At 47.8% G+C, this 21,999-nt stretch overlaps 1 protein-coding gene across 1 annotated transcript; it reads left to right on the forward strand.

The window, feature by feature from the left end:
* Positions 1–1,912: 1,912 nt before the first annotated feature.
* Positions 1,913–14,698, forward strand: samd14 (sterile alpha motif domain containing 14). Its single transcript, XM_034540535.1, has 10 exons — positions 1,913–1,940; positions 2,101–2,255; positions 2,456–2,572; positions 3,194–3,380; positions 8,314–8,413; positions 8,956–9,024; positions 9,099–9,255; positions 13,971–14,096; positions 14,259–14,414; positions 14,555–14,698. The coding sequence occupies exons 1-10, from the start codon at positions 1,913–1,915 to the stop codon at positions 14,696–14,698; spliced, it is 1,239 nt and encodes a 412-aa protein (XP_034396426.1).
* Positions 14,699–21,999: the final 7,301 nt, after the last annotated feature.

Below are 21,999 nucleotides of genomic sequence, written 5' to 3' on the forward strand. Positions count from 1 at the left end.
CAGTCCACCAAACACAGGTAGACTGGATGGGCAAACTCCCAAGACCCCTCCAACAGATACAACCGTCCTACAGCAGTTTGTCAAAATTTGCTTGAGTCGCAACAAAAGTCCTTCTCCATAGTCTCCCCGAACTCCTCAAGGATTTTTGCAACTGCAGCCCATCTGGACAAATTTCTTTAGCTGGTACTGCTGCATCTCTAGCACCAGCTCCGGTTCCTTCTCCTACAGAGAGGTGACCTTCTATGTCGAGAGAGCCAGTCTAAGATGCCAAGGGTCGGCACTCTTGCGTCCCTGCCTTTGCCTGCCACCCAGTTCACATGGCACCCAACCCCAATGTCGGTCCTTGTGGGCAACCGGCTCCATGTAGATTATTAGTACCACGGCCCGGCCACCAGATGCTCCCTTTGATCTGGTTCTAGAATAGGACCCCGGTTTACCGGGTGAGGGGTAACAATTCCTTTCCAGCTGATCCATCAAGGGCCAGTGAATCACTCTCAGTCTTCCCTCCCCTGAGACCCACTTTTGCCTTGGAGACCCTACCAGGAGCTATTTCCCCGGACCAGACAGCCTTGGTCCCTGGGGGACACAAACCGCTCCACCAAGTTAAGGTGAAGATTCCCTGGAGGAGTAACATGACGTAACATGAGAAAATATAAGAAAGCGTGAGCATCAAACTCAGAAGTGGTCAGAGACAGGAAGTGGAGTTACAGTGAGGTTAGATGTAGAGCAGTTTCTGGTGAACATATAGTCAAGGTGGTGTCCAGCTTTGTGAGTAGGAGGAGAAGGACTGAGAGAGAGAGCAAAGGAAGACAGGAAGAGTAGCAGGTCACATGACTTCTGTCCTGGATGTTAAAGTCACCAGAAGGATGAGCGGGGGCCGTTTTCTGGGAAGTTTGATAGGAGGACATCTAGTTCTTCAAGAAGTCTCCCAAAGAACCAGGAGGACGGTAGAGAACAACAATGGTTAGATGAACCGGATGAGTAAACCGTCACTGCATGAAACTCAAAAGACTGTGGGGTACATAATGGAAAAACCCCATTTGGGGGAGATGAGTAGACCTGAACCACCACCCCGACCAGAGGGTCTGGGTGTGTGGCAGAAGGAGAGGAGAGAGCAGCAGGGGTAGATGTTGTCTGGTGTGATCCAGGTCTCTGAGAGCCAGGAAGTCCAGCGATTGCTCAATAGCAAAACCAGAGATGAAGTCTGCCTTGAGGTTAGCTGACTGGCAGTTCCAGAGGCCCCCTGTGACGAGGTGCTGGGTGTTTGTTGGATCTCCTCCTCCTCTTCCTCTTCCTCCTTGTTGGGGAGGAATGTATAATCTACATTTGGTGCTCTGGTGAGTAGTTGATGCATCAAAATAGACCTTCAAACTCCAAGTAATTTGCATCAATTGGATGGACTGGCGGCCTGTCCAGGGTGTCCCCTGCCTTCGCCCTATGTCAGCTGGGATAGGCTCCAGCGCCCCCGCGACCCTAATGAGGATAAGCGGCATTGAAAATGGATGGATGGTTTGATTTTATCGATAATGTTGTGAATGGAAGTCGCAGCTCAATAAAAAAAGAAAAGAAAGGGTTCTTTATGGTTCTTTAGTTATTTTGGGTTCTTTCAGATTATTTCGCAATCTTTAAGGTTCTTTAGAGTTCTTACGGTTCTTTGTGGTACTTTAGGGTTCTTCATAGTTCCTTACATTTTTTAGGGTTCTTTAAGGTTGTTTTAAGGTTCTTCAAGGTTTTTTTACAGTTACTAAAAGTTACCAATGTAGATCCGTGTCCTGAAGCTGATTCTGGAGACAGAACTGTTTAAATCTCTATGAAGGTAAATAGACGCGGAGGGACCCACAAACTACTGAAGACAGGAACATGTGTTACTGAATTCTGTCATTTTCTGTCTCTGAACAGGAACTGAGTCATGATGTCTGAAGATACAGACAACGTGTTCGGTGAGTCCACACGCACGCACACACACACACACACCTCCTCCTCCTCCTCTTCCTCCTATGGTCATGTGACACCATGGGTTGTGACCTATGACCTCACCTGTACACGTTTATCAACTCAGCTTACCGATAATCCCCCACAATGCTCTGCGTGCTGTTTCAGACCTTAACGAGGTCCCGGAGACGGAGCTGCTGGACAACAGCATCCAGAAGGGCCGCGCCCAGCTGTCCATCAAAGCCCGGAGGTCCCGCCCCTCCAGGTCCCGCTACGGAGACAGCGTGAGCTCCATGGAAGGCGACGACAGTCTAGAGAGGAAGGTCAGATTACCGAGAGTGTACAACATGTACTGCATTATTATATATATATATAATATATATATGTATATATGTATATATATACATATATATATATATATATTAAACAGCCACGTCTCCTAAGCTCCTCCTCGAGTTTGATGAGATCACTGTGACATCATACAACCCTGTGTGTCTGTCTGTCTGTCTGTGTGTGTTATCAGGATAGTCCGTTACACTCCACTCGCTCACCTCTCCACCTGGCCATGCAAGGGCCCACACACTCTCCTGATTCGCTGCTGTCAGCTCGAAGCCCTGCCTTCTCTTTCGACTCAACTCTGGTGAGACCAATCAGAGCTCAGCTCCTGTGATCCAAGGACAGGAAGGACACGTTCACACTAATACAATCTCCACCCACTTACCGGTTCAGCATCGTTTTAGAAATAATTTGTGTTCAAAATGTTAACTCTCTTATGTCTGTCTCTTGTCTCTATCTCTACAGGAGGCCAAAGTCTGTTTTAATGGAGATTATTTATGTTTGTGTTCCTTTACAGTTTCTGTGTGGACGTCACAGTTATGCAAAACAAATAGTCCTCCTCAAAACCTCAAACCGGGACTTCAGGTGCTCCGTAGGTTTGATACCGCAGCTGTACGCGGTGCTCGCTAACCGCGGCGCTCGCTAACCGCTCCAGTAACAGTTGCTTCCTCGTTATGTCGGCAGCAGAATTATAAAAAGCAAAGATTAACTGCTTTATATAATATAATATATATAATAACAGCTGCGAATAAAGCCAATGTGTCGGATCAGCTGTTGTTTGTTTTCTTCTGCCGGAGTAAAGAATCATGACTGATGAGACCCAAACACGAAGTGGATGTCGGCTTCTACGTCATCGTTTCCGCCGTCCACACTGTGAGGCATTTCCAAAAACGTTCTCAAGACTCTCTTCACTTTGGCTCTTCAGGTGCGTAGCTCTCCGGAGGATGAAGGAGCCTCATTGGATGTCCCCCCGCGAGGGCGTTACCGTCAGCTGACCAATGCCACGTCTCAGGAGGCCCTGGTGACTCCCAGCAGTTCGCCCTCAATGTCCTGCCCCTCCTCTGACTGCTCCCGGGTTTACATGAGGAGGAGTAGGAGGCCCGACAGCGAAGGTAAACACCTGAGACACACACCTGAGACACACCTGAGACACACTTGAGACACACACCTGAGACACACCTGATATACACCCTGATATACACCTGATATACACCTGTTATACACCTGATATACAAGGGCCGGCAGGTTGATCTGCTCACCTGGAAACACACACCTGAAACATACACCTGAGACACACCTGAGACACACCTGATATACACCTGAGATATACCTGAAGCACACACCTGAGACACACCTGAGACACACCTGTTATACACCTGATATACACCTGTTATACATCTGATATACACCTGATATACCCCTGAGACACACCTGAATCACACCTGATATACACCTGAGATATACCTGAAGCACACACCTGAGACACACCTGAGACACACCTGAGACACACCTGATATACACCTGTTATACATCTGATATACACCTGATATACCCCTGAGACACACCTGAATCACACCTGATATACACCTGTTATAGACCTGATATACATCTGATATACACCTGAGACACACCTGAATCACAACTGACATACACCTGTTATACACCTGATATACACCTGAGACACACCTGACATACACCTGTTATACACCTGATATACACCCTGTTATACACCTGATATACAAATGCCGACAGGTTGATCTGCTCACCTGGAAACACACCTGTTCAAACATTACACGTCATTTAGCTGACGCCTTTTATCCAAAGTGACTTACAAAACGTGAATTCAACCAATTCAATTGTGTTGAATTCACTACAATGTCTTCGAGAAAGCCAAACTACAAAATGCTTTAAGTAAGAGTCGTCTAAGTTCTTCTAAAGTGCTACTTTCTTCATTCAAGGTGTAGTCAATAAAGATGTGTTTTTAGTTTACGGTGGAAGACGTAGAGACTTTCTGCGGTCCTGGTGTCACTGAGGAGCTCGTTCCTCCAATGAGGAGCTCGTTCCTCCAATGAGGAGCCAGCACAGCAAACAGTCTTGATTTTGTCGAGTGATTAGCTCGAAGTGACGGAGCTACGACCTGATTGGCCGAAGCCGAGCGAACGAGCTGGGTGTGAGGTTAGACCATGTCCTGGGTGTGAGGTTAGACCATGTCCTGGGTGTGAGGTTAGACCATGTCCTGGATGTGAGGTTAGACCATGTCCTGGGTGTGAGGTTAGACCATGTCCTGGGATGTGAGGTTGAGACCATGTCCTGGATGTGAGGTTAGACCATGTCCTGGGATGTGAGGTTAGACCATGTCCTGGATGTGAGGTTAGACCATGTCCTGGATGTGAGGTTAGACCATGTCCTGGTGTGAGGTTAGACCATGTCCTGGTGTGAGGTTAGACCATGTCCTGGGTGTGAGGTTAGACCATGTCCTGGGTGTGAGGTTAGACCATGTCCTGGATGTGAGGTTAGACCATGTCCTGGATGTGAGGTTAGACCATGTCCTGGATGTGAGGTTAGACCATGTCCTGGTGTGAGGTTAGACCATGTCCTGGTGTGAGGTTAGACCATGTCCTGGGTGTGAGGTTAGACCATGTCCTGGATGTGAGGTTAGACCATGTCCTGGGTGTGAGGTTAGACCATGTCCTGGTGTGAGGTTAGACCATGTCCTGGGTGTGAGGTTAGACCATGTCCTGGATGTGAGGTTAGACCATGTCCTGGATGTGAGGTTAGACCATGTCCTGGATGTGAGGTTAGACCATGTCCTGGATGTGAGGTTAGACCATGTCCTGGATGTGAGGTTAGACCATGTCCTGGTGTGAGGTTTATGGGGTCAGATCAGTCTCAATAATTACAAATGTACGCAGAACGACGTGTCTGTGTTTATTTATTTGTCCATTGCACTGCATTTGTTTGTGGATTCTTCACATTGTGGATTTATGAGACTCCCCTGCCTTGGCTAGATCCGCAAATGCGTTTTTTCAAACATAGACCTAGCTGTAGCCAATCAAGATGTCGCCCTCATTTTCAGCCAGTCACATGAGCACATCTCCCCCTCCCCTCCCCACCGGGCTGCCAGCGTTACAGTTGCGCAATTTGCAGAGTGATACACAATTAATGTACCACCCCCCCCCCCCCCCCCCCCCATTGTTGTTAGTCATTGAAAGTTCGGTTTAATCTTGTAAATCTTGTAGAAAATCTAAAGCCACGGAAATAAGCCACGCCCCCCTAAGGCGCTAATAAAGCGAATGACGCTCATGTGATTGGTTGAAAATGAGGGCGACATCTGATTGGCTACAGATAGGTTTATGTTGAAAAAACCCATTTGCGGATCTAGCCAGGTAAGAGCGGTCGGTGAGGCTGCTCTAGTGTGAAGGATGAGGACAAAGGAGAGAGGATGCTCTAGTGTGAAGGATAAGGACAGAGGAGAGAGGATGCTCTAGTGTGAAGGATAAGGACAGAGGAGAGAGGATGCCCTAGTGTGAAGGATAAGGACAGAGGAGAGAGGATGCTCTAGTGTGAAGGATAAGGACAGAGGAGAGAGGATGCTCTAGTGTGAAGGATGAGGACAGAGGAGAGAGAGGCTGCTCTAGTGTGAAAGATAAGGACAGAGGAGAGAGAGGCTGCTCTAGTGTGAAGGATAAGGACAGAGGAGAGAGGATGCTCTAGTGTGAAGGATGAGGACAGAGGAGAGAGGATGCTCTAGTGTGAAGGATAAGGACAGAGGAGAGAGGCTGCTCTAGTGTGAAGGATAAGGACAGAGGAGAGAGGATGCTCTAGTGTGAAGGATAAGGACAGAGGAGAGAGGATGCTCTAGTGTGAAAGATAAGGACAGAGGAGAGAGAGGATGCTCTAGTGTGAAGGATGAGGACAGAGGAGAGAGAGGATGCTCTAGCAGTGTGAAGGATGAGGACAGAGGAGATAGGTCTCTGTTGAGTGGTCTTGAATCCAGACTGGTGGGGGTCTAGAAGGTTGTTGCTGTGGAGAAAGGAGGAGACTTGGTTAAAGATAGCTCGCTCTAGAGTTTTGGAAAGGAAGGGGAGGAGAGAGACAGGTCTGTAGTTGTTGACTTCAGGTCTGTAGTTGTTGACTTCAGGTCTGTAGTTGTTGGTTTCTGGTCTGTAGTTGTTGACTTCAGGTCTATAGTTGTTGACTTCAGGTCTGTAGTTGTTGACTTCAGGTCTGTGATTGTTGACTTCAGGTCTGTGGTTGTTGACTTCAGGTCTGTGGCTGTTGACATCAGGTCTGTAGTTGTTGACTTCAGGTCTGTGATTGTTGACTTCAGGTCTGTGGTTGTTGACTTCAGGTCTGTGGCTGTTGACTTCAGGTCTGTAGTTGTTGACTTCATGTCTGTGATTGTTGACTTCAGGTCTGTGGTTGTTGACTTCAGGTCTATAGTTGTTGACTTCAGGTCTGTGGTTGTTGACTTCAGGTCTGTGGCTGTTGACATCAGGTCTGTAGTTGTTGACTTCATGTCTGTGATTGTTGACTTCATGTCTGTGATTGTTGACTTCAGGTCTGTGGCTGTTGACATTAGGTCTGTAGTTGTTGACTTCAGGTCTGTAGTTGTTGATTTCAGGTCTGTGGCTGTTGACTTCAGGTCTATAGTTGTTGACTTCAGGTCTGTAGTTATTGACTTCAGGTCTATAGTTGTTGACTTCAGGTCTGTGGTTGTTGACTTCAGGTCTGTGGCTGTTGACATCAGGTCTGTAGTTATTGACTTCAGGTCTGTGGTTGTTGACTTCAGGTCTGTGGTTGTTGACTTCAGGTCTGTAGTTGTTGACTTCAGGTCTGTGGTTGTTGACATCAGGTCTATAGTTGTTGACTTCAGCTCTGTGGTTGTTGACTTCAGGTCTGTGGTTGTTGACTTCAGGTCTGTAGTTGTTGACTTCAGGTCTGTGGTTGACTTCAGGTCTGTGGTTGACTTCAGGTCTGTGGTTGTTGACTTCAGGTCTGTAGTTATTGACTTCAGGTCTGTAGTTATTGACTTCAGGTCTGTAGTTGTTGACTTCAGGTCTGTGGTTGTTGACTTCAGGTCTGTAGTTGTTGACTTCAGGTCTGTAGTTATTGACTTCAGGTCTGTGGTTGTTGACTTCAGGTCTGTGGTTGTTGACTTCAGGTCTGTAGTTATTGACTTCAGGTCTGTAGTTGTTGACTTCAGGTCTGTAGTTGTTGACTTCAGGTCTGTGGTTGTTGACTTCAGGTCTGTAGTTATTGACTTCAGGTCTGTAGTTGTTGACTTCAGGTCTGTGGTTGTTGACTTCAGGTCTGTAGTCGTTGACTTCAGGTCTGTGGTTGTTGACTTCAGGTCTGTAGTTATTGACTTCAGGTCTGTAGTTGTTGACTTCAGGTCTGTAGTTGTTGACTTCAGGTCTGTGGTTGTTGACTTCAGGTCTGTAGTTATTGACTTCAGACGGGTCGAGTGGGTTTCTTCAGGAGAGGGTTGACTCCGCCTCCTTCAGAGAGTTGGGGAAACAGCCGGTTGAGAGGGAGGTGTTAATAAGATGGGTGAGAAAGGGAAGAAGGTCAGGAGCAATGGACTGGAGAAGGTGAGAAGGGATGGGGTCAAGGGGGCAGGTGGTTGGGGGGTCAGAGGTTACCAAGGTAAGAACTTGATTAGGAGACAGGGGGATAAAAGAGGAAAACAAGGGGGAAGAAGGTGAAGTTAATGGAGGTGTAGTTATGGAAGATGGATTAGTAAATGAAGAGCGTATGTTGTCTATCTTTTTTGTAAAGTAGTCAACAAAGTAATGGTAGAAGGGTGGAGGGGGGGGGGGGTCAAGGAGGTTGGAAAAAATAGAGAAGTTGTTTGGGGTTAGAGAAAGAGGATTGAAATTTGGTTTGGTAGAACAGACTTTTGGCTGAGAAGGAAGAGAGAAGAGATTGATAGGTGCAGGTCATCTGCATGTTTAGATGTTCGCCATTCATTGGGTGTGACCTCTTGACCTCTTGACTGACTGACTGACTGACTGTCTGTCTGTCTGTCTGTCTGTGTGTCAGTGTTGGTTTCTGATTCGAGTCGGGACACGAGTCCAGCAGATTCCGTCAGTCCGACTGTCGTCTTCGACAAGAAAACCAAGAGACGTTTCCTGGACCTCGGGTGAGACACACACACAGAGTCATTTCCTGTCCGGTCACATGACCAAAGGGCCCGCCTAGGAGGACTCGACCCTCGTCCACAGAACGGAGCGCTCCTATTGGTTGTTGACGATGTTCCCTTCATTGAACTTCACTATCTAGTTAAAACTAAAAAACGTAGAATAAAATGAAACGTGTCTGATATTTCAGACTCTGAACAGCTCATCCTCCATGATTGAAAGATGATCGGGATGATTAGCTTAACAGACCTGAAGAGCTAGCTTAGCAGCAAGCTAGAAACAACCTAGCAAGCTAGAAACAACCCACAATGCAACACTCTCCATTGTAGAAGTACTCTCTCTATTCAAAGAGACTATTAGATGCCATGTCATTAGACGCTGTTGTTTATTCACATTCTAGTTTAATATTCGGGCCACCGGGTTCCGTCTCAACAGGAAGTGAACAGAAAGCAGATCAGAGGGGTCGGAAGAACCCGATTCCTCCAGCAGCCGACTGATCACTTTGTCCAGTTTCTGCTGAGTAAGAACGAGTCTCTGTCTCTAGGGTGACGCTCAGACGTTCGTACATCCGAGTGAGGAAAGACAAATCCAACAGGCTCTCCATGGGCAGCCGGTGGGTCCTCGCATAGCCAACACAACATTAAACACACGTGGTCTTCGTGTCCTCACCTGGTCCTCTGTCCTCAGGGAGCCGTCTGAGAGTCCTTCTCGGTCCTCGGGGCACTTCGTCCCATTCTCGTGGTTCACTGAAGGACGGGGGTCGCTCTCCTCCTCCGGGACTCCTCCTGGCTCCCCCAAAGCCCCCCCACTGAGCTCCCTGAGACCCCGCAAGTCTCACTCCCAGGTACAAAACTAACTCCTTCACCATGTTACTTATTCCTGCTCACATGTCGTTTATAAAAGTCACATGTGGTTTCCACAAGTCACATGTTGTATCTACAAGTCACATGTTGTATCTACTAGTCACATGATGTATCTACAAGTCACATGTTTCCACAAGTCACATGTGGTTTCCACAAGTCACATGTTGTATCTACAAGTCACATGTTTCCATAAGTCACATGTTATTTCTACAAGTCACATGTTGTATCCACAAGTCACATGTTGTATCCACAAGTCACATTTTGTATCTACAAGTCACATGTTGTATCCACAAGTCACATTTTGTATCTACAAGTCACATTTTGTATCTACAAGTCACATTTTGTATCTACAAGTCACATGTTGTATCCACAAGTCACATTTTGTATCTACAAGTCACATGTTGTATCCACAAGTCACATGTTGTATCTACAAGTCACATGTTGTATCTACAAGTCACATGTTGTTTCTACTAGTCACATGTTGTATCTACAAGTCACATGTTGTATCCACAAGTCACATGTTGTATCCACAAGTCACATTTTGTATCTGCAGGTCACATGTTGTATCCACAAGTCACATGTTGTATCCACAAGTCACATTTTGTATCTACAAGTCACATGTTGTATCCACAAGTCACATGTTGTATCCACAAGTCACATTTTGTATCTGCAGGTCACATGTTGTATCCACAAGTCACATGTTGTATCCACAAGTCACATGTTGTTTCTACAAGTCACATGTTGTTTCTACTAGTCACATGTTGTTTCTACTAGTCACATGTCATTTCCACAAGTCACATGTTGTTTCTACTAGTCACATGTTGTTTCTACTAGTCACATGTCATTTCCACAAGTCACATGTTGTTTCCACAAGTCACATGTTGTATCCACAAGTCACATGTTTCCACAAGTCACATGTTGTTTCTACAAGTCACAAGTTGTATCCACAAGTCACATTTTGTATCTGCAGGTCACATGTTGTATCCACAAGTCACATTTTGTATCTAGAAGTCACATGTTGTTTCAACTAGTCACATGTTGTTTCTACTAGTCACATGTCATTTCCACAAGTCACATGTTGTTTCTACTAGTCACATGTCATTTCCACAAGTCACATGTTGTATCCACAAGTCACATGTTGTCTCCACAAGTCACATGTCGTTTCTACTAGTCACATGTGGTTTCCACAAGTCACATGTTGTTTCTACTAGTCACATGTTGTATATACAAGTCTTATGTTGTATCCACAAGTCACATGTTGTATCCACAAGTCACATGTTGTTTCTACTAGTCACATGTTGTTTCTACTAGTCACATGTCATTTCCACAAGTCACATGTTGTATCCACAAGTCACATGTTGTCTCCACAAGTCACATGTTGTCTCCACAAGTCACATGTTGTTTCTAGTACTCACATGTTGTTTCTACTAGTCACATGTTGTATCTACAAGTCTTATGTTGTATCCACAAGTCACATGTTGTATCCACAAGTCACATGTTGTTTCTACTAGTCACATGTTGTTTCTACTAGTCACATGTCGTTTCCACAAGTCACATGTTGTATCCACAAGTCACATGTTGTATCCACAAGTCACATGTTGTCACCACAAGTCACATGTTGTCTCCACAAGTCACATGTTGTTTCTACTAGTCACATGTGGTTTCCACAAGTCACATGTATTTTCTACTAGTCACATGTTGTATCTACAAGTCACATGTTGTATCCACAAGTCTAATGTTGTATCCACAAGTCACATGCTGTATCCACAAGTCACATGTTGTATCCACAAGTCACATGTTGTATCCACAAGTCACATGTTGTCTCCACAAGTCACATGTTGTTTCTACTAGTCACATGTGGTTTCCACAAGTCACATGTATTTTCTACTAGTCACATGTTGTATCTACAAGTCACATGTTGTATCCACAAGTCTAATGTTGTATCCACAAGTCACATGCTGTATCCACAAGTCACATGCTGTATCCACAAGTCACATGTTGTATCCACAAGTCACATGTTGTATCCACAAGTCACATTTTGTATCCACAAGTCACATGTTGTATCCACAAGTCACATGTCATTTCTACTAGTCACATGTGGTTTCCACAAGTCACATGTTGTATCCACGAGTCACATGTTGTTTCTACTAATCACATGTTGTATCCACAAGTCACATGTCATTTCTGCTAGTCACATGTTGTTTCTGCTAGTCACATGTTGTATCCACAAGTCAAATGTTGTTTCCACAAGTCACATGTTGTTTCTATTAGTCACATGTTGTTTCTACTAGTCACATGTTGTTTCTGCTAGTCACATGTTGTATCTACAAGTCACATGTTGTTTCCACAAGTCACATGTTGTTTCCACAAGTCACATGTTGTTTCCACAAGTCACATGTTGTTTCTACTAGTCACATGTTGTATCCACAAGTCACATTTTGTATCTACAAGTCACATGTTGTATCCACAAGTCACATTTTGTATCTACAAGTCACATGTTGTATCTACAAGTCACATTTTGTATCTACAAGTCACATTTTGTATCTACAAGTCACATTTTGTATCCACAAGTCACATGTTGTATCTACAAGTCACATGTTGTTTCTACTAGTCACATGTTGTTTCTACTAGTCACATGTCATTTCCATAAGTCACATGTGGTTTCTACAAGTCACATGTATCCACAAGTCACATGTTGTTTCTACTAGTCACATGTTGTCTCCACAAGTCACATGTCGTTTCTACTAGTCACATGTTGTATCCACAAGTCACATGTTGTTTCCACAAGTCACATGTTGTATCCACAAGTCACATGTGTTCTCCACAAGTCACATGTTGTTTCTACTAGTCACATGTGGTTTCTACAAGTCACATGTATCCACAAGTCACATGTTGTATCTACTAGTCACATGTTGTATCTAAAAGTCACATGTTGTATCCACACGTCACATGTTGTATCCTCAAGTCACATGTATCCACAAGTCACATGTTGTATCTACAAGTCACATGTTGTATCCACACGTCACATGTTGTATCCACAAGTCACATGTATCCACAAGTCACATGTTGTATCCACAAGTCACATGTTGTATCCACAAGTCACATTTTGTATCCACAAGTCACATCATTTCTACTAGTCACATGTTGTTTCTACAAATCACATGTAGTTTCTACTAGTCACATGTTTCCACAAGTCACATGTTTCCACAAGTCACATGTTGTTTCTACAAGTCACATTTTGTATCTACAGGTCACATGTTGTTTCCACAAGTCACATTCAATTCAATTCAGTTTATTTTGTATAGCCCAAAATCACAAACTCCCCTCAGAGCGCTTAACAATCCGGACACATAGTAGTAGTAAGCATGGACCACGATCCAGACCTCCACAATCCATGAAACAGAAGGAGGTCAAGAGGGGTGGCATCAGCGGGGCCATGGAGGTAGGAGGCACAAAGAAGGAGGCAGGGCCATTAGGAAGGAGGCCAGGCCAGAGGCAGGATGCAGGAAGCAGGGGCAAAGATGCAGGACCAGCTTCAGACACAGCCAGGTCCAATGGACCCTATGGAGGCGAGAATGCACAAAGACTCTGGGGAGGAAGCAGAGTTAATAAGGTGCAATGGAGAGATGTAGGAGAGAGAGAAGAGGAGATAGGTGCTCAGTGTATCCTAAAACATCCCCCAGCAGCCTATAAGCCTATAGCAGCATATCAAGGGGCTGGACCAGGGCAAACCTGATTCAGCCCTAACTATAAGGACTATTAAAGAGGAAAGTCTTAAGTCTATTCTTGAATGAGGTGACTGTGTCTGCCTCCCGGACTGAAAGTGGAAGCTGGTTCCATAAAAGAGGAGCTTGATAACTGAAGGCTCTGGCTCCCATCCTACTTTTTAGGACTCTAGGAACCACAAGTAGCCCCGCATTTAGTGAGCGCAGCTCTCTAGTGGGGCAATATGGTACTACAAGCTCCTTAAGATATGATGGTGCATCACCAATCAAGGCTTTGTAGGTGAGGAGAAGAATTTTAAATGTGATTCTTGATTTTACAGGGAGCCAGTGCAGAGCAGCTAATACAGGAGTCATGTGATCTCTTTTCTTAGTTTTTGTGAGTACACGAGCTGCAGCATTCTGGATCAACTGGAGGGATTTAAGAGACTTATTAGAGCAGCCTGATAATAAGGAGTTGCAGTAATCTAGTCTGGAAGTAACAAACGTGTTAACCAGCTTTTCTGCATCTTTTTGAGACAAGATGTGCCTGATTTTTTAAATGTTACGTAGATGAAAAAATGCAATCCTTGAGATTTGGAGTAGTGGGCTGGATCGTGGTCCATGCCTACTACTCATTATTCATAATTTCTGTCATATTCATGTAATGTGTTTATGTAACTCTGTAACTCTGTTCATCTGGTCACATGACATCTATTGCTTCTGTCCATCCGGGGAGAGGGATCCTCCTCTGTTGCTCTCCTGGAGGGTTCTTACCTTTTTTACCCTGGAAGGTTTTTTTCTAGAGTTTTACCTGATTCGATGAGAGGTCAAAGGTCAGGGATGTCGTATGTGTACAGATTGTAAAGACCTCTGAGGGGAGGTTGTAATTTGTGATTCTGGGCTATACTAAATAAACTGAATTGAATTGAATAGTTTGGTCAGGAAGTAGAAGAAGAAGAAATCAATAACTACTTCCTGTGTTGGTCCTTCAGGAGTCGGCTCTCAGTGAGGAGTTCTCTCCTTCTCTTCCTCACACCTCCTCCTCTCCTCCTGTTGACTCCTCCTCCTCCTCCAGATCCTCCCACCCTTACCACACGCTTTCCCAGTCCTCTGATGAGGTAACACACATACACACACATACTCCTCCTCATCTTCAGGACTCACATGTTCATATCATTCAGAGGAAATCATCATCTTCATCATCTGATGTTCATCAACAATAAACAAGTATTCTTCAGTTGAACAGTGATGTTATGATTCTTCTTCCTCCTCTTCCTCAGCCCTTTGAAGACCCGTCCTGTCTGGTGTCCTCGTGGACGACCCAGCAGGTCTGTCATTGGCTGAGAGGACTCAACATGGAGCAATACATCCCAGAATTCAGTGCGAGGGACGTGGACGGACAGCAGCTGCTGCAGATGGATGGCAACAAGCTGAAGGTAAGGAAGAGGAGGCTTAACTCTCTTTTGTCTGTGCTTTTCTTTACTTATGATGTCATTGTGTATGTTTAATAAGAGTGAGACCTCAGTCTAAACCTGATCGTTGTAGTCTATTGAGACCTCTGTCCTCGTGTCTGCAGGGTCTGGACGTTCTCAGTTCGTCCGATCGCAACACTTTGAAGCGTCGCATCAAAGATTTTCACTCTGCAGCCGAAAAAGAAAGAAAAGCTCTGAGACAGAAAGAAAAACAACAAAGAAGAGACAACGAACATTGCAGGAACTGATCTGGGGGAGGAAGACCAGAGGGGGACAGAGGACAACCTGGGGGAGGAAGACCAGAGGGGGACAGAGGACAACCTGGGGGAGGAAGACCAGAGGGGGGACAGAGGACAACCTGGGGGAGGAAGACCAGAGGGGGGACAGAGGACAACCTGGGGGAGGAAGACCAGAGGGGGACAGAGGACAACCTGGGGGAGGAAGACCAGAGGGGGACAGAGGACAACCTGGGGGAGGAAGACCAGAGGGGGGACAGAGGACAACCTGGGGGAGGAAAGACCCAGAGGGGGGACAGAGGACAACCTGGGGGAGGAAGACCAGAGGGGGACAGAGGACAACCTGGGGGAGGAAGACCAGAGGGGGACAGAGGACAACCTGGGGGAGGAAGACCAGAGGGGGGACAGAGGACAACCTGGGGGAGGAAGACCAGAGGGGGACAGAAGACAACCTGGGGGAGGAAGACCAGAGGGGACAGAGGACAACCTGGGGGAGGAAGACCAGAGGGGGACAGAGGACAACCTGGGGGAGGAAGACCAGAGGGGGGACAGAGGACAACCTGGGGGAGGAAGACCAGAGGGGGGACAGAGGACAACCTGGGGGAGGAAGACCAGAGGGGGGACAGAGGACCACCTGGGCGAGGAAGACCAGAGGGGGGACAGAGGACAACCTGGGTGAGGAAGACCAGAGGGGGGACAGAGGACAACCTGGGGGAGGAAGACCAGAGGGGGGACAGAGAACAACCTGGGTGAGGAAGACCAGAGGGGGACAGAGGACAACCTGGGGAGGAAGGACCAGAGGGGGGACAGAGGACAACCTGGGGAAGGAAGACCAGAGGGGGGACAGAGGACCACCTGGGGGAGGAAGACCAGAGGAGGACAGAGGACCACCTGGGGGAGGAAGACCAGAGGGGGACAGAGGACAACCTGGAGGAGGAAGACCAGAGGGGGACAGAGGACAACCTGGGGGAGGAAGACCAGAGGGGGGGACAGAGGACAACCTGGGAGAGGAAGACCAGAGGAGGGCAGAGGACAATCAGGGGGAGGAAGACCAGAGGGGGACAGAGGACAACCTGGGTGAGGAAGACCAGAGGGGGGACAGAGGACAACCTGGGGGAGGAAGACCAGAGGGGGGACAGAGGACAACCTGGGAGAGGAAGACCAGAGGGGGGACAGAGGACCACCTGGGCGAGGAAGACCAGAGGGGGGACAGAGGACAACCTGGGGGAGGAAGACCAGAGGGGGAACAGAGGACCACCTGGGCGAGGAAGACCAGAGGGGGGACAGAGGACAACCTGGGGGAGGAAGACCAGAGGGGGAACAGAGGACAACCTGGGGGAGGAAGACCAGAGGGGGGACAGAGGACCACCTGGGGGAGGAAGACCAGAGGGGGGACAGAGGACAACCTGGGGGAGGAAGACCAGAGGGGGGACAGAGGACAACCTGGGGGAGGAAGACCAGAGGGGGAACAGAGGACCACCTGGGCGAGGAAGACCAGAGGGGGAACAGAGGACAACCTGGGGGAGGAAGACCAGAGGGGGGACAGAGGACAACCTGGGGGAGGAAGACCAGAGGGGGGACAGAGGACAACCTGGGGGAGGAAGACCAGAGGGGGGACAGAGGACAACCTGGGGGAGGAAGACCAGAGGGGGGACAGAGGACAACCTGGGGGAGGAAGACCAGAGGGGGGACAGAGGACCACCTGGGCGAGGAAGACCAGAGGGGGGACAGAGGACAACCTGGGTGAGGAAGACCAGAGGGGGGACAGAGGACAACCTGGGGGAGGAAGACCAGAGGGGGGACAGAGAACAACCTGGGTGAGGAAGACCAGAGGGGGGACAGAGGACAACCTGGGGGAGGAAGACCAGAGGGGGGACAGAGGACAACCTGGGGAAGGAAGACCAGAGGGGGGACAGAGGACCACCTGGGGGAGGAAGACCAGAGGAGGACAGAGGACCACCTGGGGGAGGAAGACCAGAGGGGGACAGAGGACAACCTGGAGGAGGAAGACCAGAGGGGGACAGAGGACAACCTGGGGGAGGAAGACCAGAGGGGGGACAGAGGACAACCTGGGAGAGGAAGACCAGAGGAGGGCAGAGGACAATCAGGGGGAGGAAGACCAGAGGGGACAGAGGACAACCTGGGTGAGGAAGACCAGAGGGGGGACAGAGGACAACCTGGGGGAGGAAGACCAGAGGGGGGACAGAGGACAACCTGGGAGAGGAAGACCAGAGGGGGGACAGAGGACCACCTGGGCGAGGAAGACCAGAGGGGGGACAGAGGACAACCTGGGGGAGGAAGACCAGAGGGGGAACAGAGGACCACCTGGGCGAGGAAGACCAGAGGGGGGACAGAGGACAACCTGGGGGAGGAAGACCAGAGGGGGAACAGAGGACAACCTGGGGGAGGAAGACCAGAGGGGGGACAGAGGACCACCTGGGGGAGGAAGACCAGAGGGGGGACAGAGGACAACCTGGGGGAGGAAGACCAGAGGGGGGACAGAGGACAACCTGGGGGAGGAAGACCAGAGGGGGAACAGAGGACCACCTGGGCGAGGAAGACCAGAGGGGGAACAGAGGACAACCTGGGGGAGGAAGACCAGAGGGGGGACAGAGGACAACCTGGGGGAGGAAGACCAGACGGGAGACAGAGGACAACCTGGGGGAGGAAGACCAGAGGGGGGACAGAGGACCACCTGGGGGAGGAAGACCAGAGGGGGGACAGAGGACCACCTGGGCGAGGAAGACCAGAGGGGGGACAGAGGACCACCTGGGGGAGGAAGACCAGAGGTGGGGCAGAGGACCACCTGGGCGAGGAAGACCAGAGGGGGGACAGAGGACCACCTGGGGGAGGAAGACCAGAGGGGGGACAGAGGACCACCTGGGCGAGGAAGACCAGAGGGGGGACAGAGGACCACCTGGGGGAGGAAGACTAGAGGTGGGGCAGAGGACCACCTGGGGGAGGAAGACTAGAGGTGGGGCAGAGGACCACCTGGGGCAGGACCACCAGAGGGGGACAGAGGAAAGTGTTTGGCCAAATAGATCAAATTCATCATTTTAAATGTCATCTCTGATGAGCAGTTTCTGCATTGATTGAAATGTTTTGAAAGAGAAACAGGAAGTTGTTACTGCAGATTTATTTTGAAAACAAGTGAAGCAACTACAATAAAGTGTTTGTTTCAGACGCCAACTTTTGACCTTTGCATTCCAATCATTTCAATAAATAAATCTGTGAAAAGCTTTTTGTAGTTTGTGTTTTTCTTTAAACTCCGAATCATAAAGTGATGAACAGTTAGCTTAGCTTGGTGCTAAACTCACCAGGACCACAGAAGGTTCCTCTGGAACCAGTTGAGCATGAAAATCATGATGGAACCAGCGTAGCATGAAAGCATGGTGGAACCAGGAGAACATGAAAGGACGGTGGAACCAGTAGAGCATGAAAGCACAGTGGAACCTGCCACGTTACAACTGCCACGCAGGCTGCGGGGTTGGCTGATGAGTACGTACTGATTCAGAAAAGCCGGCTCGGTGAGTCTGTGTGGGAGTCTGGGTTGCAGAAAGTTGGTAGTATTAAGTCATCTATTCGTTTTGGGGGGTTTCATTTTGGGCAACGACTTGGCCGGCAGTCGTGTTTTAGGCAGATATGCCTCCTCCTCCGATAGTCACGCCCTCTCCCTCAGACTCAGAACAGCCTGATGAGAGTGCCCTAAGGTTTTCTGAAGTTTTCCCTGCATGTGCGGTGACGCGGTCAATGAGTCGCACTGAGGCAAAGGGGGTAGATGGGTAAGTGAAGGAAGATGTGCTGTGTTTACCTGATTTTCCTTTGTCCGTGTCTCATAGGGATCTGCAGAGTGAACAGAGAGCGGATCCGTCCTTGGAAGAAATGTTTGGGTCAGTGCTGTCAGATGGGGAGGTGAAACATGTTTCCAGGGGCTACTTTCTTCAGAATGGTATTTTGGTGAGGAAGTGGGTTCCCCATGGTGAGGATTTTGTTGGGGATCCCATTTTTCGAGGAGTCACTCAAGGTGTCCGAAAAACCCAAGATCGGATTTTGCGCCATTTCTTCTGGCCACGAATGAAGAAGGATGTTTCTTTGCACATTAAAACTTGTACCACGTGTCAGCTGACTGGTAAGCCGAATCAGGTCATTAAGCCGGCTCCGCTGGAGCCAATCCCAGCTATCATTTGAGTACCTAATCATTGATTTTGTGGGGCCGCTGCCCCGTGCGAGGTCTGGTAGCCAGTATTTGCTAACTGCTATGTGTCAAAGCACCAGGTACCCGGCAGCGTATACCTTACGAGCAATAACTGCAAGATCTGTAGTTAAGGCCCTGACACAATTTATATCTGTGTTTGGCATCCCTAGAGTCATACAAAGTCACCAGGGGTCAAATTTTTCCTCTCACCTGATGGCCGAAGTGTTGAAACTGTTGGGTATTAGACATAACCAGTCGTCTGCATATCACGCACAGAGTCAAGGTGCTTTGGAGCGCTTTCACCAAACACTCAAGTCTCTTTTGCGCTCCTACTGTACTGAGCTAGATGGAGACTGGGAAGATGGGCTACCATGGTTGCTGTTAGCTGCACGGGAGGTAATACAGGAGAGTGCAGGGTTCAGCCCAAATGACCTAGTGTTTGGCCATACTGTCCGGGGTCCGTTGTCCGTGTTTAAGGATGGTTGGAAGGGGTCAGATCCGCCCACCAACTTTATTGATTATGTAAATGGTTTAAGCATCGGCTTTATTCTGCAGGGGAATTGGCCAAACAGTTGTTGGAACCAAGGGAACATGAAAGCACGGTGGAACATGAAAGCACGGTGGAACCAGAGGAGCATGAAAGCACGGTGGAACCAGAGGAGCATGAAAGCACGGTGGAACCAGGGGAACATGAAAGCACATTGGAACCAGGGGAGCATAAAAGCATGGTGGAACCAGGGGAGCATGAAAGCACGGTGGAACGAGGGGACCATGAAAGCACGGTAGAACCAGTGGAACATGAAAGCACGGTGCAACCAGGGGACCATGAAAGCATGGTGGAAAATGAAAGCACGGTGGAACCAGGGGACCATGAAAGCACATTGGAACCAGGGGAACATGAAAGCAAGGTGGAACCAGGGGAGCATGGAAACAAATTGGAACTAGGGGAACATGAAAGCACATTGGAACCAGGGGACCATGAAAGCATGGTGGAACCAGAGGTAAATGAAAGCATGGTGGAAAATGAAAGCACGGTGGAACCAGGGGACCATGAAAGCATGGTGGAACCAGGGGAGCATGAATGCATGGTGGAACCAGGGGAGCATGAAAGCATGATGGAACCAGGGGCCCTCTCCCCAATCTGATCAATGATGACATGTATAGCCGCATGTCGTCATTCAACTGCTGGTTGTCCAGGTGGTGCCCAGCAAACAATGTGGGCTACATAGATAACTGAGAGACTTTCTGGGGAAAGCCTGATCTGATGAGTCCAGACGGCATTCATCCCACTTGGGATGGAGCGCGTCTCATTTCTGTGAACATGGCCAAGTTGATTAACGGACTTAATCCATGACCCAGAGTTCAGATCAGGAAGCAGAAGCAGAGTTGTAGTCTTCCACCCTTCTCTGCACTTCCATTGGAGCAGTTACCCACCCTTAACCTTAACTCTATAGAGACTGTGTCTGTCCCACGGCCACTTAAATTAATTAAATCAAAAGTAACCAGAAGAGGAGTCATACAAAATAACCTCATACAGGTTAACATCACTACTGCAAAAGTGCAACAAAACAGGATAATTAAATGTGGACTCCTAAATATTAGATCTCTGTCATCTAAAGCTGTATTAGTAAATGATTTAATATCAGACAATCACATTGATTTATTGTGTCTTACTGAAACCTGGCTGAGCCATGAAGAATATGTCAGCCTAAATGAATCAACTCCTCCAAGTCATATTAATACTCACATTCCTCGAGGCACCGGCCGAGGAGGTGGAGTAGCAGCCATCTTTGACTCAAGCCTATTATAAACTCATTTGAAAGCCTTGATCTTAGTCTTTCACATCCAACCTGGAAAACATTACAGCCAATTATATTTGTTATACTGTACCGGCCACCAGGTCCATATTCAGAATTTATATCTGAATTTTCAGAGTTTTTATCAAGTTTAGTCCTTAAAAGTGATAAGGTTATTATTGTAGGAGATTTTAATATTCATGTGGATATTGACAATGATTGCCTTAGTACTGCATTTATCTCATTGTTGGACTCGATTGGCTTCTGTCAGAGAGTACAGAAACCCACTCACTGCTTTGGCCACACCCTCGACCTTGTTCTTACATATGGCATTGACATTGAGCATTTGGAGGTCTTCCCACAGAACCCTCTTCTGTCAGACCATTACCTCATAACTTTTGAGTTTATACTCCCGGAGTGTACACCGTTAGTCAAAAGTTTCTACACCAGATGTCTAACTGACAGTGCTGTAGCTAAATTTAAAGAAGAGATTCCTTCTGCATTTGATTCAATACCACGTCTCAATGTGACGGAGGACTCCTGTGCTAACTTTAGTCCGTCCCAGATTGATCATATTGTCGATAGTGCTACAGGCTCACTGAGAATGACACTAGACTCGATCGCCCCACTGAAGAAAAAGACAGTGAGGCAAAGGAGGTTTGCTCCCTGGTAGAACCCTCAGACCAGCAAACTAAAGCAAACTTCACGAAAGCTTTAAAGTATATGGCGTTCCACCAATCTGGAAGAATCATGCTTAGTTTGGAGAGACAGCCTTAAAACATATAAAAAGGCCCTCCGTAATGCCAGAGCAGCCTATTACTCATCAGTAATAGAGAAAAATAAGAACAACCCCAGGGTTCTCTTTAGCACTGTAGCCAGGCTGACAGAGAGTCACAGCTCTGTGGAGCCGTGTATTCCTATAGACCTCAGTAGTAATGACTTCATGAACTTCTTCAAGGAAAAGATTTGAACTATTAGAGGCAAGATTGATGATCTCTTGCCCTTAACTACTGCCGATCTGTCATCAAGAGGAGTGGCCTTGGAAACGGCTGTATGCCCTGGTGTATATTTGGATACCTTTTCTCCCATTAACCTAGACCAATTGTCCTCAACGGTTTCTACTTCTAAACCGTCTACCTGTCTCTTGGACCCCATCCCAACGAGGCTGCTTAAAGACGTGTTGCCTTTAATTGGCACCTCTCTGCTGGATATTGTTAATGTGTCTTTGCTAACAGGCCATGTACCACATTCCTTCAAAGTAGCTGTAATTAAACCTCTCCTGAAGAAGACCACTCTTAATCCAGAGGTGTTGGCTAACTACA

Source organism: Cyclopterus lumpus, chromosome 8 (assembly GCF_009769545.1).
Source record: "Cyclopterus lumpus isolate fCycLum1 chromosome 8, fCycLum1.pri, whole genome shotgun sequence".
Taxonomy (NCBI): Eukaryota; Metazoa; Chordata; class Actinopteri; order Perciformes; family Cyclopteridae; genus Cyclopterus; species Cyclopterus lumpus.